This window comes from Solenopsis invicta, chromosome 4, assembly GCF_016802725.1.
Source record: "Solenopsis invicta isolate M01_SB chromosome 4, UNIL_Sinv_3.0, whole genome shotgun sequence".
Lineage (NCBI taxonomy): Eukaryota > Metazoa > Arthropoda > Insecta > Hymenoptera > Formicidae > Solenopsis > Solenopsis invicta.
The window spans coordinates 7,852,445-7,870,862 of NC_052667.1; the positions used below are offsets into that span (position 1 = coordinate 7,852,445).

General features: G+C 35.2%; 1 protein-coding gene across 7 annotated transcripts in view; it reads right to left on the reverse strand.

Moving 5' to 3' along the window:
• Positions 1-18,418, reverse strand: part of LOC105195844 (E3 ubiquitin-protein ligase TRIP12) — a 28,643-nt gene that overhangs the window by 3,393 nt on the left and 6,832 nt on the right. For 2 of the 7 annotated variants that reach the window (XM_011161453.3, XM_011161452.3), the window contains exons 2-22: positions 16,706-17,041; positions 15,055-15,366; positions 13,943-14,029; positions 9,066-9,426; positions 8,779-8,960; positions 8,504-8,677; positions 7,957-8,333; positions 5,520-5,804; positions 5,051-5,431; positions 4,809-4,981; positions 4,557-4,752; positions 4,123-4,345; positions 3,753-3,990; positions 3,248-3,656; positions 2,210-2,398; positions 1,950-2,135; positions 1,649-1,840; positions 1,348-1,553; positions 740-1,162; positions 397-649; positions 70-315 (exon numbers count right to left, since the gene is read on the reverse strand). In XM_011161453.3, coding sequence (XP_011159755.1) covers positions 70-315; positions 397-649; positions 740-1,162; positions 1,348-1,553; positions 1,649-1,840; positions 1,950-2,135; positions 2,210-2,398; positions 3,248-3,656; positions 3,753-3,990; positions 4,123-4,345; positions 4,557-4,752; positions 4,809-4,981; positions 5,051-5,431; positions 5,520-5,804; positions 7,957-8,333; positions 8,504-8,677; positions 8,779-8,960; positions 9,066-9,426; positions 13,943-14,029; positions 15,055-15,366; positions 16,706-17,012 — 5,400 coding nt within the window. In that variant the 5' untranslated portion in view covers positions 17,013-17,041. Of the gene's footprint in view, positions 1-69; positions 316-396; positions 650-739; positions 1,163-1,347; positions 1,554-1,648; positions 1,841-1,949; positions 2,136-2,209; positions 2,399-3,247; positions 3,657-3,752; positions 3,991-4,122; positions 4,346-4,556; positions 4,753-4,808; positions 4,982-5,050; positions 5,432-5,519; positions 5,805-7,956; positions 8,334-8,503; positions 8,678-8,778; positions 8,961-9,065; positions 9,427-13,942; positions 14,030-15,054; positions 15,367-16,705; positions 17,042-17,202; positions 17,722-18,157; positions 18,353-18,418 lie in introns of those variants that run through there. The other 5 variants (XM_026136961.2, XM_011161454.3, XM_011161456.3 and 2 more) reach the window with 5 other exon arrangements.

Below are 18,418 nucleotides of genomic sequence, written 5' to 3' on the forward strand. Positions count from 1 at the left end.
TGATGCGTTAAAGGCACTGATCAAAGGGAGATTTGAAAAGATTTTGTGAACAAGAAACGTTTATTTTACCATTCTGGAGTCGTATATCGCTTTCGCCATGAATTTCCCAAGGAATTTGAACTTGGTCTTTAATTTTGCTAGATGCGACACCTTAGTATTCCATGGGATTGGCGTTGGGAAGAGTCCGTGCGAGGAATTAACATATCCGTTTTCGGTAGGATTCGAACTGCCGTTCCACAAGTCTAAATCGGCGCGTTGCAGTTCCTTAGAGACTAGAGCGTAGAATTCCAAAGTAGGACCGAGGCCGGTGCCAACCTGCAATACAAATATCACGTTAAAGAGTTGTAATGAGATTAACAACTCGATGGGAGACGTGTGCATGAAAAATCGACCAACCTCGTTAACGTATTGCACTTCAAGTAAGGCCTTGTTAGAGGCTAAGTCTTGAATCACTTGTTCCGCTTGTTTAAGAATGTCTGTTCTCGAGATAGTTCTCTTTCTTCGTTCTAAACGTGGCGTAACACGCTCCTGGCTATCCGATCCCGAGAGTTCTGGTGCGGAATCCAAGAGGCGCTGTAACGCTCTATCACGATCGAACGATGTCGCGTACAACAACAGTTGTCTTGTCTCAAACGGAAAGAGAAAAGGACTGAAAACAAAAAAATAAATTATTACAAATACATTTTTGAATTGTACGAAAATTAGGTAAATCAACGATTGATCTAATTACTTTACTGACCAGACAGAAGCTATCTGTTGTAACCATGATGGTAAGTTTCCAGTCATGATCACCAGAGGATCTTGCAGCTGCCTGCTGGCTTTTGCGGCGATCTTGTTGTTGATAAAGTCCTGAGGCGACAGTAGACTCATGCTTTTTAGATGAGGGAACAATATCCCCCAATGGCGATTAAGAGCGTGCAAGAGCCGCAGCAGACACAAGCCGTCGAGGGAAGCATCCGTAATAGTCACCGAAGGTGGTAACGTGGGAGATAGATATGGCGCGAGAGGACAGTGTTGAAGTGGAACCGTGCCTTCCAACCAGAGACTGTCCTCTTTTCTTTTCGAACTAATCTTTGTACTTTTTCCCTTGCCCTTCCTACTATTACCCTGTGAACTCGACCCTAACTTTGGAGAGGTCGCAGCATCCTCTTCCGGTACAGGTCTGCGTTTAGAAAGAATAAAATTTTTCTTTGCTGGTCAGAGGGTAAGTCGATGGATTTTGTAAAAACTTTCAACAAAGCGAAATAAAAAAATCTATTTTGAGAATAAAGATGTTGATACAACTTTAAAAGATAAAAGAGGAAAGAAAGAGAGATAAATTATGCTTAGTGTTTTGTCTGAAAATACCTGTAGTATATCGTATGGGTTTGCACCCACACCGCATCGTGTCCGAGCGGCGGTTCACTATCGGCTTCTGCCTCGGAGTGATCCACTCCGGAGCATCCGAACTGTCTGACGGCTTGATAAACCGTCATGTTGAAAGGTAGGACCACGTCGCCGATTAAAAACTGAAGTTTATGTTTTGGCGGTCCTTGGCTTATCACGACTGCCGCCTGGAAAGGAAAGAGGACAATGTATAATCGCGTCACACCGATTTTATCGGTTTTCTCTAATCTAAAGATAGATACTCCGATGAAGAGATATATACCAAAGTATCGTCAATGTCATCCTCGCTATTGTCGTCATCGCTGACCATCGAATCAGCGTCCCGTATTCTGCCATATCCGCGTACCATCAAATAACGTTCAATTGCCTGTACCAATGCAAGCGGATCTATTTTTACAGTACCGCCCTTCCACTGCTTTAGGTTATTACAGTCCGGATGTCGTTGAAGATTACACTGCACAATTTGACAAAATGTTTGCGTTAATATTACATTTGCATCAAGTAATCTCCCATCTCAAGATAGTTAAAATTTTATTTATTTTAGATAGCGCGCAGTCAATTACCTTAAGTTGATGTGTGTTAAAGAATTTGAGAGCACTGGTGCCGCCACGACCAGCACCAGAACCGGCAGGTAAATCGTGAACTTTCACTGGAAATTGTTCTAGTTGTGCAACACAACTGTTCAATTTTGTTACTAGAGCGCCAAACGCTCCAGGATTAAGATCCATGATATCATTATTTTGTTGCATCTGAATAGAATATATCACGAGGATTACATACATGCCACGCATTTAAGCTGAAAAATGAATAGATTTCTACTTACGGTAGACTCAGCAAACAATTTCCAGAACATACGAAGACGGTCATAGCGATTGCCCGGTGCATCTGTGGTAGTGAGGTAGTTCAACAGAGCCTTGATAAGGCCACTGTAATTCATTTCAAACGGCGATATATCGCTCTCGAGAACTATGTCCCGTAATTCCGTTAGTGCTGACAACATCTCATCCAATTCCTGCAAACGCAAGTGCGGATTGTAAAAATGCAGATACAAATAGCTCTAATATATGCGTATACAGCGAATTCAGTCACTTGCGCTGTAAGTAGATATGTATTAATGTACATGAAATTATATAATTATATGGACATAGGATATCAGAACTTTATATTACAAGTTCACCAAAGAGTATAGTCAATTTGATGCTATAAATGCTTTGAAGCATTTGACTGACCTATCAGAATGAAAAATTTGACTAATTGATCAATCAAAGAATACTTTCAAATATTTATAGCGTCAATTTGACCAAACTCCAAGTAATAAATATAAATTTTTTTAGGAAAAACTTAATTGGATGTGAAAACCTTTGCCTAATTTCTTTTTCAAGAGTAAACTTGTGTCCAAATTGAAAAAATTTACTGGTTTATTATTATCAGATTGAAAGATGTATTTAAATAAAATTGCGACAAAGAACCAATTTTACTTTATTTCTATCTATTTTTAGTCTGAAAATATGTAAAAAATGGTAAAATTGTAATGGAATAATATAAAATAAACAAGATAATCTTATATATAGTCATGAAACTAATTGTTCATACAAGATATTAGTAGTTGATTTTATATTACAAATCAAAAGCATATTTTTGATAGAAATACATCACTAGCAAGAGTTTTCACTTTCCAAAAAAGTTTTTCCTAAAAAATATTTGATGAATTTCGTAGTATAAATTTCCATAGCTTGTCAATTAATTTCTAAATATTGTATATGACGCTATTTATGGCAAAGATATAATATATTTTGCTAAAACATCCAATGTTTCGCGATTTTTACTTATAATGATGTAGATATTTACATAATGCACTTACATTTGATTGCAATCGTTGTATCGCAGCGGTCAGCCGAGCGAGAACCGTTAGGGCGGGATGTGAGCAAGGAGCGTCATCCTGATATCTCGTCAAGAATTGGGCAGCTTGTTCACGCACCCAAGCCTTTGCTTTATCCCGATTTCCGCCAGTCAAGCTCGGATTGCTTGGTGGTTTCGACAGATTCGTGGACGAGCTGGAGTCTCTCTTGTCATTACTAGTACTAGACGAGGACGATTTCCGGCCCCATTTTGCCGGATTCAGATTGCCCAAAAATCGATTGTTTTTCGGGGTAAATCCGGTAAACATGGATTCCGGTTGTTGCGTTTGCTGTGGTGTGGTGGCACCTCCCAATCTCGAGAAACGTCCCTTCTTGTTCTGTCGCTTCTTCTTCAGCACGTCACCGATTCTCCTAACAAGTAGAGAGGAGCGATCCATAAGTACAAAGTCACTAACACATAAATGATTATTTAAAATTTTCTAGTATATCAAGATATCTTGTACTAACAGGTGAGCACTTTGTGGTGCGCTTTCCTCTATGCTGTTGTTCAATTCCGTTCTGTGTGGTTCCAGTGAAGCACTGATATTTGGTTTATACTGGCATGATGACGCGATTGTGCCAAACAATATGTTGCCGTTCGAGGATGGAGAGACAACTGGAGACGTGGCACTACTAGAAGACAACATTGTGGTGGAAGAAAGTGGTGTATTAGACGGACCCGGCTGTGGGCTTGGTAATGATGTACCTAAATACAATGTAAAATGTCGTATGATACAGTATAATAACATGTATGTGACAACAAATAGTTATGTAAAATGCATTGGAACACACTGAACAATAACGAAAAACAGGAATGAGAATAGAGTGCGTAATTTACCAGAAGGGCACTTAGGTGGTGAAACACCGAGAGGTACTTCGGGATCTGCTAATTGACGAACTTGATGTAGCACGCCCTCACGATGAAAATGAACCCCAAACACTTGTGGCAATCTTTTCATCAAGATACTCGCCATTTGAAGAGCCCCGATAACTATACGTAAATCTTGCGATGCTAACATACCAGCTATATGCGACGAAACCACTTGATTCTTTAAAACGTCCTACATAAGAAAAAAAATGCATTCATATAGGCCAGTAAATATTTATAGTCGAATCTTATTTCAAGATCATTTTGAGCATATCTTAAGATGCTAATACACTTCTGATTAGTTTATGATGTCTTAAAACGATCTTGAATATAAGAACTATGAATATCGTCCATAAAATATACATCGTAAACAAGCAATATTATGGCTCAAGATCTTATCTCACCTTAAGTAAATCAGTTGAAGCATAATATACCATACGAAGAAGAGCTCGGAGGCATTTGCATTTCACGGCAGGCCCGGCTGAGCTACTATAAACTTCATATAGTACAGAGAATAAAGTTCGAATAAAAGACACTAGCCATTCGTTCGTTTCAATTACCGGAGGCACAACATCCATACTGCAATCAAAATTGTAATAACTGCGTCAATAACAAAACAATGTAACATTAAAAGTAACAAATGTGACAATTTGTACCTAGATGAGCAAGTTGGACTCTTTCCCTCAGTGGGATTGGCGTTCACTCTCCGAAATATACTCCTTGCCATTCCTATATCCTCGTTAATTTGTTTCATCACAGTCAGATCTATAGTGTAAGTTCGTCCTAAAGAGGTAAGGCATATCTCATCTTCGCCATTTTGAAACGCCATCTAAACACGATTTAAATTAATTATTTACGGTCATTCATTGATCAAAGCATCCAACGCGATGGTAATTACCTCGATAATTCTAGAATCTATAGTACTGAACGGATGGGAACACTGTCTTTCATCGCGCCATTCCCACTGGACAGTCTCCTGTTGATTGCTGGTCCTTTCAAGTAAGCTATTTACACTGAATATTCCATCTGTTGGCAATGGAGGCATAAGCTCCTCGATTAAACACGTAATTTCGAACCACTCTTGCGGCGTACGCGGCACCAACTCCACATCTTCCGTTTTGACTTCCAGAGATCCAGTTAAGAGATAACTTAATGTGAAAGCTATATTTTGTTGCAGCAACAACTGTGCCAGATCGGGACAGCGATTCGATATCACAGAGAGCATTCGTAATACAGTTATGAAATTGTTAGTGCTGTTAACCGGCGGCGTAATCATGAGCTGTAATATCAAGACACGAAATAATGTAAAAACCGTACGAGGATGCAAAGTATTCAAACAATCATTTAATCGAATTGTCCGCACGTACCAGCTGTTGCAGATTCTGTAAGAGTTCGGCGTTGATAATTTTATGCAGCATCACGGGATCATGTTGGAAACTGTCAACTAATCGACTGAATGCTTGACACACACACTCGACACTCTTCTTATCTTGATTTGTTAATCTGCTGGTTAATAATGGCAGACTATCCACTACCAAGTGAAAATCATCAGGATGAAGATTCTGACAGCAGTTTGCGGTAATCGTTAACGCCGCACGTTGAGCCGTAATGTTGAAGAAATCAACGAATTTCAAACAGGCTGATACCCCACCCTGAAAATAAAAGATAACGTTAAAATTATAATTCACGTTAATTGTAAATAAAAGTACACGTTTCCAAAATTGGTATTATGTAAAACACCTAACATCTATCTAATTTGAACAAATTCTTGAAATGTCTTCGTTATTAACAATTTGTGTGTTGCAAAACTTTAGGAAACTTGTTTATGCTGTGTGGGACCGTGCGGACCAAAGTGTTTTTGTTTATTTATTATATTTGTTAAATAAAATGTATTTCATAATAATTAAAAATTTAAAAAATTATAAAAAAAATTTAATGTAAGAATATTGCATCATACGTTATAACAGCATTTTTAATCAATTACAGCCAATAACGATCAGCAGTTTCATCGAAGATTTTTGGTCCTTTTGGGTGAGTACATACGCTTCGAAATGACTGGCGCAGTACTTATTGTCTTTATTTCGCTATACAGATAACAAGCCAAATTATCGATGTAACTTGAAGAAAGTGTTCTTGACAAAGATTCAAAGTGAAAAAATCAAGATTAAATCAAGTTTAATCTATTGATGAAATTACAATCCAAATGCTCTTGTAGAACTGACTGTAACTTATATTTCGTAGAATTCCCCTGAGAATTTTCAGATTTTCTAGGAATTTTATTAAAAATTCTAAAATTAGAAACTTTTTTTTTAATGCAACTAAAACATTTTTTAAAATTATGTTTCTTTCATACAATCACAAAGAAAAGTCACTTAAGAGGATGCTAATCTAACAGAAGAACTCGAAGAACTCGGTCTTACAGATCACTGCAGATTATTTTTCGAGCGAGATCAGGCTATCGCTCTTTGTCCGTCATATAGATCTGTTTTTTAATTATTTTGCCATCTGCAAAAAGTCCTATCAACTACTGTCGAGGACCATATTGCTCTGTTTATGACAGTTTGGCTTCTCTGACTGAAATATGCATGTGGTAAAAGCACATTAAGATATCTTTTTTGTTAGGTGTATCGTAATTTCACGCGGTCAGTGTTATTCGTGCATGTTTTTTGAAGTGCGCTCTACTATCATTTTGTACGTACGAGCTACACAACTTCTGTATTAAGATAAAGTTAACCTCAGATGACGGCTATACGAGTGAATTTTTAATGATTTATAAATTTTAGTTCGATTTTCTTGTAAAATTGACTTTAGCGCACTTTTTTTTTACGTGTATTTTAATTCTAAAAAAAATTTTTGTGATTCTGTAACGCCAATTTGAAGATATCTAGTGCACTGTAAATGTCGGTAATTCGCGATACTTTAACATCCTCTTAAGCTTTGAATAGTAAATTTGAGAAAATAAATAAAAAAAATATGAACTAAATATAGCAAATGACGCATTTGCAGTACATGGATAGTACCGAAAGTATAAGATTCAAAAGATAATTAAATCTATACAACATCAATTTAGAACAATGTATTGTTTTTCATAGTCACTAACTTTTTTTTTTTTACAAAAATTCACAAGTCACTCAAAAATGTATATATGAATGCATATATCATTTATCGCTAATCAATTTTATATTATCAAAAAAATAGAAATAACTTGTTAGAAAGAGATAGTATTTATATTTAAAAGTAAAATCTTTAAAATTTCTCTGAAAAATCCCATGAAAATTTATGATTTTCAAACTTCTTTGAAAATGTCTGGTTTTCCCAGTAATAGATGCTTATACTTTTTATAAATATGTTACGTTTTATAACCAATGGCTTTTTTATAACAGTCTAAATAATAAGTTCTGCGTTAGTTTGCAGGAACTCACATATAAAATATATTAAAAACACAAACATTTCAGATCAAAGTTATTTATAAGTTATTATAATATATATATCTTATTTTGAAATGAATACGTCTTAGTAATTTTTCACTTTAGAAATGTGAAAATTATTTTGACTTTCAATAATTGAATAATGATTTTAGAAATATAAGGATACTAAAGTGCAATAAATTAGATATCAAAGTCATCGTAATTTTGACATAAAATACAAAATATCTGGACACAATAGGGATCTTTTGATAATCTTACAAAATATTCTTATACTTAAAATTACAGTCTGGGTTGTTTATTATAAGATACTCAAATGAATTAAAAAAAAAATGTAATTGCATAATGTATGCAAGTTAGATGAAACATGTTTACGTACCGCATGTAAAATTGTTTTGCTGTGCCTGCGTGACAACATGGCCAGTGCTGTCAAACATTGTTCAGCTACGTCCATGCACTCAATGGATTCGAGTTTTTGCAGAAACACTGGCACCGCATCTACCACAACGGTGGATGATCGTGGCAGCGCCTCCATCATATACGTAAGAGCACGACATGCATGAGTCATTATCGCAAAATTATGCTCGATTCCCAATAAATTAATTAAAGCTGCGACCACTTGCTTGACGGGAAAACCGGTCAAAGTGTCTTCGTTGCCCATTACGAGAATCTCTCCCATGTTCATGACAGCTTGCAATTGTTCTCCCTCGTCCTCGACAGCTTGTAAACCAGCTAGTAGCTGTTGCGCCTTAGCAGCTATAAATTGTTTGAAGATTATTATGTATTAAATAAATGCTATTTCAACAGATATAGATAACAGTGCGTCATACAATTAAAGATTACTTGTTGCAAACAATACAAATTACAAACTGCTTCAATTAAATTACGATACATTGATAAAAGCACTTTAATTATTATTTTCATACCAGAGCTTGCACCCATGCTTCTATTCAATAAGTGTTGCATCCGCGGTCCTAACGCGCCGAACACGTGAGGCGGTAATCCTCGGGCTTCCAACAGAGCCTGTAATCGTCCAACTTCTCCATCGTCGCTCTCGCTATCACCAGTCGTTCCTGACATTCCAGATGGTCCTCCACTGGCTTCGCGTGCAAATAAGAAATCGTCATTTTAAATGATGCGGTCCAATAAAATTTGATTAAGCGTATTTACTCATCAAGCTTAGACATCAATGGCATTTAACCTGTGGCGGATGTCGCAGTTGATGCCGACTCCTCCTCACCTGTGGTCGAGACTAACTGATTGCTGGGGATGGAGGATGATACCGATGTAGCGCTGATGGAGTCATTGCCTGACATTACACTACCCAGTCCACCGGAGCCGCTTTCTACCACCGGCTTCCTCACGCGCGATGAGGAGCGATGTCTATAACGTCATTATAATTTTTTAACGGGTTACATGAGACTTTAAAAAACCATATTCGTAATCGAGTTTAAAAATAAAGGAGTGGTATACTTCGACTGGCTGTACCTGGAACTCGAGCAGGAACCCGTTGTAGTGTCTTTCTTGTGATGCTTTCCAGAAGTCTTGTTGCTGGATGGCAGTTCCTTGGGCTGTTCGCCAGAAGCTTTCGCGCGAGAGCGTAGCAGGTGCTTGTGTGTAGAATGAGGGTGTGCAGGGTTGGCAGAAACGGCGGCAGACACAGGTGGATTGGCAGTTGACGCGATGCCACTCGTGCCTGCCCCGTCATGTGCCAACGCCCCCCCACCACTCTCCACAGAGTTACTTGCTGCGTTACCCACTCTGATGCTGGACTTGACACCCAGGACTTGACTACTCGTACTGCTGCTGCTGGTTGCGCTACAGGTCGCACCACCGTGTGATTTTGAATCTAAAATATTCAAATGTCACGCAATCGTTGAGATATGTGGAACAAAGATATCAGGGCGAGACTTGTGTCGCGTGTAGCTGTCTAATTGCGCGCAATGCGCAGATTCCCGGATATCAAAATTACTGTACGAGTAACGCAATGTTTCTTTCATATTTACATTTCCGATGAATATGTAAGATTATTTTTAGAACGGAAAAAAATGATACGGTTCTTATTCCGTATGCGCAATTACGAGAGTCAAACATTTTCGCAAGTTCGATTTATAGGTGATGTATGATTTCTATTATGATGTTTCATGCATGCTTTTATATACAATTTTGTCTGTTGATTGTAAAAATAGATACCTTTATTTAATTTAAAACCAAACAACCTTATATATTTTAGATTTTTTTTTCATATAAAGTTGTTTAGCTCATAAACATTTTTTAAATTAGCGTTACATAGTTTTAGCGACATTTCGTGCGCGTTTCTTTTGGGACACAAAGATTAGAGACCGCGATAATAAGAGTATCGCGGTATTCTATTTAAATATTGCAGTGTCGACAGCTACAACAGTATAAACGTTATTCTCTAAAGATTGTGCACTTGTATCTTAAATAAATTTTATTATAATTTTCAACTCACGGGCGATTTACACCGAACGACAGGAAGAAAAGGAATTTGAGGAATTTTTGTTTGCTACCTGAGAAGAAAGCAATTTTTGTATCATCAGGTAGTACTAGACACTATTCGAGACTATATTCAATGAAAATGTATTGAACCAAAATTTTCCGGTACTTATGCAGGTTTTTTTTTTGTTAAGATACTGCGCGTCATTCACAACTCTGCAAATCTGAGGATTGTGACTGCTGAAGCAAGTAATGTGCAGTTTTTTCTTGTTGAGAAGATATTACGTATTATCCACAACCCTGTAAATTTAAGAATTTGCATTATGGCTATCGAAGCACAAACAAGATGTACCAAAATTTTAAAAAAATTAAAAGAAATTGTTTTTAAATTTTGGAGACAAGATGCCTACGTTTAGCAGACAAAGCAATTCAATGTGAGCGTTCAGTTATTCTTTATTATTGATTTCCACATTTAAGATCCAGCAAAGAGCTAAACGCAAAAATTATATAAAATAAAAAATCATTGAGCATTTACTAACCTGCTTTGCTAAACATAAGCAATAACACATTGCAGATTTATTACATGCTTGCAAAAGTTCGTAGGGTAAATGCACAAGTAAATAACTGTAACAGCGACTTAATAATTGTTTACCTTTAAGTTGCTTTTACTTTTTAAATGTTAATCTAAAATTCATTTTATCAAAATTGATGATTGACAATTCAGAGTTTCTAACAGAATATCACATTTAACGTGATTGAAGACGGAATCAAATAAATTTCGTCTTCGTTATTGCTTTAATCTAGGCGACACTATTGCGGCAAATAAAAGGCTGATTTATAAGACCTATGGAGAGAATATTGTGTCCGCTGCTGTTTGTGAGAAGTGGTTTAAAAGGTTTAGAAATGGTAGTTACGATGTGAATGACGAGTCATATTCTGGTTGTTCCAAACGAGATGAAGAACAACGAATTAAGAGTATTACTTGACAAAAACTGGGCTCAACGAAAACTGGGCCTCAACATAAAAAGAGCTTGCAGAACATCTTGGAATTGATGAATTAATAGTAGCTTGCCATGACTTTAATAAAATGGTTTTAATATCCCATGGACTTTTGCAAGCACTTAATACAAAACAAAAAATTATACCTAGCTCCAATCGTTCGGTGTAAATCGCTAATTTGCAAAACAAAAACTATCAAAACCATGAAATATCTAAAAATAGGAACATTCTTTTTTACTCGAATAACATTACACAAATAATAAAAATTTAATAAACATAACGAGATAAACAACCGTTTACTTTGTACTTCATATTACTTCCATAACAGTCGACTTTTTTTATAGCAAACAACAATAAAAAAAAATTAATGATTACAAATGATAATATCTGTTAACAAGCACGTTATTATACAATAAAATTCATTTTTCGTATAAAAGTTTCTCTTGAAAGACAAGAATGATAACTATATTCCTCTATTTACGACTACTTTGGCTTATAAACGGCATGGCATTAACTAAAAATGAATCAGTAGATTATACAAAGCTAATTAAGCACTCATTGATCAGTAATCCAAAATAAATATTTTGTAATATTAATACTATATCACTATATAAATATTATATCAAGAGAGTTATATTTTTCAGAAAAAAAACTATTATTTTTTAATTACTTATTTAAGTTAAACGTTTAAGTTAAATATTAATTTTATAATAGCAAATATTATATTAATTACATGAAAAAAATAATTGTCATTTTTTAAATAAAGCTCTTCAATCATTTATAGTCATTTATAATTTTATTTGCATAAATAAAAATGCATATAAAATATTTGTTCAAACTGCACATGTATACTCGTATAATACATGTAATTTAGCATGCTTAACGTTTCGTATATTGCTACTCAATTTACGATTTACGACTGAAGTTTTAAAACAATTCTGTCATAAGTAGAGGATTATTTATATAAATTAAAATATCAACTTCTAAGACTTCTTAGGAAAATGTTATAAATTATATCAATTTAAGATATTATCAATACAAAAAAAAAAATTTCCAAACAAAATACTTTATCAATTGTACATCTATTAACCAGATTTTATCATTTCTATAATACTAAATATTGAGAGAAAAAGCGAAATCAATTTGGTTCCATAGTATTTCGGAATTCCACGATAAAAAAATTGCTTATCCAAGAATTCCCAACATCAATTTTAATGCACTTATCTCGAGAAAAGATTTTCGAAAAGTTTAAAAAAAAGAGAGTAAATATAATTATAAAAACATTCAAATTTTTATTATGCTCATTTAGTTCATAATTATTTTCAAATGACAAAATATATTTCATCTTCATTTCACAAATTCTTTAAGAAGGTTCTCCAGTTTTTTTCACAATCAAAAAAATTCAAAAAATTCAAAAACTAAAAGAATTCTATTATTAATTATAAACTTATTCCCAAAATTTCATTAAATTCTTATTATTATAAATAATTAATATAGGTATTTCTCAATTTTTACATCGTATAGTTTCTTAAACTTAAAACACAACTTTCTAAAATATCATTGAGTCTTATAGGAAGGAGAGTTTCAAATAATTTAATTGCAAATAAAATATAAAAATTTGGAAAAACTATATTTAAAAAAGTTTAAAGTACGGTTTAGAAATAAAAGATAAATAAATAAAGTTTCATAGTATCATTTTCATGTAAAAGTACAAAATTTTCGTGAATTATAGATTAGGTTATTAATTTTCCTTAAATATGATTTCATTAATATAATATTATATTAATGGAAAAATATGGCAACAACACGCAATTACATCATTAATATCATTAAATAATTTTTTAAAATTTTTTCCACATCACTATTTATTAATATCGTAAAGAAAATGATTTTTGATAACATATCATTTTCATTGCTTAAATTTTTTTCATTCTCTAATAGATATTTTGAAAACAGCAATGCCAAAAACTCCATTGTCAAAAGATATAAATAAAGGAAATCATGTAACTCCCCTCCATTTTTTAAATTTAGAAAACCTTAAATTTGGAGAAGCTAATGTAGATTAAATCTAGGCTGTAAAAAATTATATTTCTTAAAGAAAAAACCCAAACACTAATTCACTTCTGTTGAATCTTATCCTGTACAAATACAGTAAAATTTGAAATTATTATTAAAATTAAAATGCATAATGTCGCGTAAATAATTTCAACTACAAGACATTAATTTAAATTAAAAACATAATATTTAAACGCGCGATAGTAATTTTCATGCCAATTGTTTAACTTTTTATGACAATACTTTACTTAATTGTTGAAAATTATTTTATATATATATATATATATATATATAAAAAATTATATAATGTATGATATGTTAAATAACATTACGAAAATGTTTGCAGTTTATAAACTTTCAGCACGATATTTGTACAATATTATTTCTTATCATTTATATAAACATAAATGACGACTTTCTCTATTATAATAAACATGAAAATATTTCTAATTTTTATTAATATATTTAATTATAAGTAAATTATCTCAATATAATATTATTATATGTATACGTAACAAAAAGATTTAACATTATAATGTTGCGTTATGATGATGCGTTTTTAAATATTATATTCATGGTAAGTGTCACAGAAGTTGGAGAGAACATTTCCAACTATATTAAATATATTTACATCATTAATACCATGCATGAATGAACTTGATATAGAAGTTTACCTGATATTAAGTACAGTAAATGATGAGAGATATTTGCATATGAAGGTATAGAGAATAAGTTGAGAATGGTGTTCAATGAGTCGGGTGTTCGTTTAAAGCTACTATCGCGACAATTTGTAAGAGAAAATAAGGGAAGGAAGAAAATGTGGTACGAAGAAGTGTGTACTCCTTGAAGCTTACCTTCTTGATGGTAGGTTTGTGTTGATATTGGAAAAAGTGCTTTGACAGCAGACACAAATCCTTCCAGACATTCGCTCATCCTCTGGCCTAATGATACAGTCTGATCTATGACTCTTATCTTGATAATGCTTGCGTTTTCTAAAGTTTATTATATTCCTATCTCGAAATCATTTTCACACTTTCTTTCTGCTTCTTTACAGTCGAATCACTCCCTTTCTCATTTGCACACGTATTACACTCAAAAACACTTTGTCATTATATTCCCGACTAATTGTGATACTAAATCGAAACTCGCGCGATAAAACGCGCGAGTTCTGGTGTTATATATTTCTCTATTGCGTCATAATTCAAAAAAATATCAAAAATTTTTCAAGTCTGCTAACGAGTTAGCAAACGTTACACAAGTAGAGATATACCAAATGTGTATACACGTGTGTGCAAATATGTATAAAGATATGTATTTCATAAAGAGCTTTTTGTTCGGGTTTATGTAAGCTAACATGCTACTTAGCTGTACAATTTGTTCTTTCTTCTTTTCTCTGTATGCATTGTTTCAAAAATTAAATTTACACTGAAGAATTAACTTTGATACTGCTCTCCTTTACTATAAAATAATCAGAGCTACAGAAATTTATTTTAAACTGATGGAGTGATTATTATAGCTTAAATAACTACATTAAAAAAAAAAAACATTTTTTACCAGTTATCATTGTAACGATCGTTACGAATTAAGTCATTCGTAAAATATAATTTATTAATTTTACTTTCTTCCATCAGATTAAAAAGAATTTCTGGATATAAGATAAAACACATTTACTATACTAATTTATTAAAATTTAAATCTCCGAAATATCTATATATAATATCACAATATTAAAAAAAATACAAAAAAAAGAACAAAATATAATCAATAAAATATTATATAAAATAAAATCTGTTAACACAAGTACTTGCTGAAGTTTTTAACTTAAAAGTTTTGTTATCAGTTTTAAGAGTCATTATAGATGTTATCAACATAAACAATCTTGAAACAAAATTGTATCTTCACGCAAATCACACATCACATTCTAGCAATTTGATAATAAAGACGACTGGAAAAGTAGTACACTAACCTCCTCTTCCTCTCGATGTGGATGGATGACTAGTGATCAACGTCGTACTCGATGACGCTACCACGTTGCTGTAGGTACTTGTCTTCCGGCTACCGTATCCACTGGGCAGTGACAGGTCGTAACTGCTGGTTGCCTGTACTAATGCCTGAGGATTATTCTGCGGTGTACGGGAACGGGTCCGCGACGCCACACAATCGGTAGGTGTTAAATTCAACTCCGGCAAATTCGTCCTTGCTGCGCTACGCACCCTCGCACTGCTACCACTGCTGTAGCTGGCTTGGTGAATCTTATGATGCGACCTCCAGTCTGTATCTATTGCGACAATATTTCAATACGACCACTTAACAATATCACACAACTCGATAAAACGATAAATTTGCTAATTAATAAAGATAAAGAAAAGAGAGCTCGAGTGGTATCGAAATGATAGAAGGTTGAAGTAGGACAATTCATCTGCTGCACCATTGTGCAATAATGAGCAAAGCTATATTAGCCAAGATCACAATATGATGCAATGTTGATACTTGAAAAGAGAAATCATAGTAAAGTAGTACTTTAGAGTATAATCTCACATAGTCAATAATATTATCAATATCCACAAACACCAAAAATATTATTATATGTGCTCAATATTGGATGGATTGATGCAGGATATTGATGATCCAAATAGAGATCTTACATAATAATATTGTCAGTATACCAACAAATATCAATAATATTGTTGTACTGTTAATATTGATATAGAATATTAATGGTGTGAATCAAATAACAATCTTATATAATCAATAATATTGTCAATGTCTGTAAAACAACAATATTATTGATCATGTGTGATTAATATTAATGGATTAATGCAGAATAGCTAGTGATGCAAACCAAACTTTTTAATTCTCGAGTGTCGGTATCACTGTGTGATAAGAATACTAAGTGATAATGATTGTGTGAAGAGGAGGGATCAGCAGTATAGCTCCACAGTCATGGATATTCACAGAAATAACCTCAAATTATAAAAATACTGTTGCACATTGTTATGCAAACTCTGCATAATTAATAATACTGATTAATAATATCAAATCATACTGATAATATACATCAACATTTTTACAATTATAATTTATAATTATGGAACTATGCTGATGAAAATACTAACACATCCTCTTTATATTGTTAGTATTAATCAATATCTCTACCACACAGTAATACTAATGCTTGAAAATCAAGAAATTTAGATCGCTGCCAATATTCTATGTCAATCCATTAATATTAACCACATATGATCAATATTGTTGATATTCGGTGATAATAACAGTATTACTGACTGTGTTAGGTCACTATTAGTATTGCTGATTCAATATTACTATAAAGATCCCCATAATTAGAGTTGCCTGGATAAAAATAATCATGTTTAGGTTTAAGTTTTGGATAAAGATGCATTGCAGAAATAATAAGGCTATGTAAAATCAATAGGAGTAAATACAGAATTAGGTTTAGGATTAGTTTAGGAAAGAGCAGGCAATATTAATATGGAAATTAGTATAAAGATAGCGTAGAGTATGGACTGCTGAGTGATTAAGGATTTTTTATAAACCAAGCTCCCTCTTCTCAGCTATTTTATAAACTTGAAGGGAAATAAATATCTATCTATAGTTACCTGGATAAGATTCTAAGCCAGCTCCATGATTTCGTCGTTCGCCCCTGATTCTGCCCTCTCCCTTGGAAGAATCAATCAAGTGCGTGTGCGCTGTGTTACCGTCAACTTGGGATGTTTGCGGATCGCCGGTAATCTGTCGACGCCTCTTCTCTTCCACGCTATCCGAGATTGCACCAGTATTCTGTCGTTTTCTGTAGCCACTCGAGCCACCACTAGAGCCCTTCCCCCTAATCTTAGAGGTGTCTGCTGAAGCACTGGCCTTCTCTACAGACCCCCCTGATGACAACTGATCTTGTTGATCTGCCATAGATTAATCGACTCATGCCACTATTCTGTCTGTAAAAGAGAAAATCACAACATGCTTTTAAATACACAGATATCACCTGAAACACGGCATCTTTTTTCTCCACTTGTATTTACACGCAATTACGATTGGCAGACGCAGAGTAACAAAAACAGAAAAATACATATACAAAGTCCAAATGTTATGTACGTACTTAAAAATAACCTTGAGCAAAGGAATTTTTCGAAAGTTTCGATGAACGTAACATTACTCGAGACTGGTGAATAAAATAACTTCCGCCAGATCAGACGCGACACCGACGATCGAGCTCGAGTTCTTTAGGAAAATAAAAAAAGGCCCAGATGTATCCTTCAAGTTGATTCAGGTCAGCGCCAGGTCGGACTACTTGCGAGCCACCACGTAACACTCTCATTTGCGTGCAAGTACGATGCGTAACAACGAAAGCGACACGGCACACAATGGTGGAGGAGACCTAAGCGCCGTTGGAAAAAGAAAGAGAAGAAAAATCGGATACGCGAATCCGGACGAAGTCGACGAGGCGCGCGAGTCTCCTCGTCGCGGCCTGCCCCCTTTGTTGGTGGAAAACATTAACGCGGACGCTGTCGCGCTCGCGAACGAGCGTTTACTTTCGATTATCGCTCGCGCCCAAAATCCAGCGCGCGCACACGGACGGATGGACGGACGGACGGGGACCGCTCGCTCGTACGCTCACCCGTCCGCGAGGTTGCCTACTTGGATTTAAACAGGCGCACAACAAAGGAATTTAAATGCCCCCGTGCTTCCGTTTAGCGCGACGAGACCTCCCCGCGGATCTGTCTCCGATCTTGTCGCTGATCTCTCTCTTCGCATCGCCGTTCGCTGCAACGCCACAAGACTGAACAACAGTCGTCGACGGCAGCGGCGGCGGCGGTGGTGGTAGTGGTAGTGGCGATATCGACAGCGCGATTTCCAAGAAAAAGAGGGAAACAAGAGGAGAGAAAGAGAAAGAAAGAGAGAAAAAAAAGGATCGGAGCCTCGGCGCGAGCCATATGCGCTCGGATAACAAGAGCGTGACTAAATAAAACGGCCGCGGGGCGCGATACGCAATTAATGCTTCTCCCTTGTCCCCCTCCTGCTCCCTCCTTCCACGCAGCAAGATAGTAACGAACCGAGAATCATAACAAACACTACGACTGCTGTCTCGTCCGCTCGCTGGCTGGCTGGCTGACCGACCGACTGGCTGACGGGTTGGCTGGTCTGGTTTGGTCTGTTCCGTTCATCCGTCCGTCCGTCCAGTATCACTTGCTCACGCGAAATTGTGCCGTTGACATCGCGGCGGGGGGGAGCAGGGCCTCTCGCCCTTTCTCGCTCGAGCTGCGAGCCTGACGGATTACTCAGTTGCGAGTCGCGACAAAGACGCGAGTCAAAGG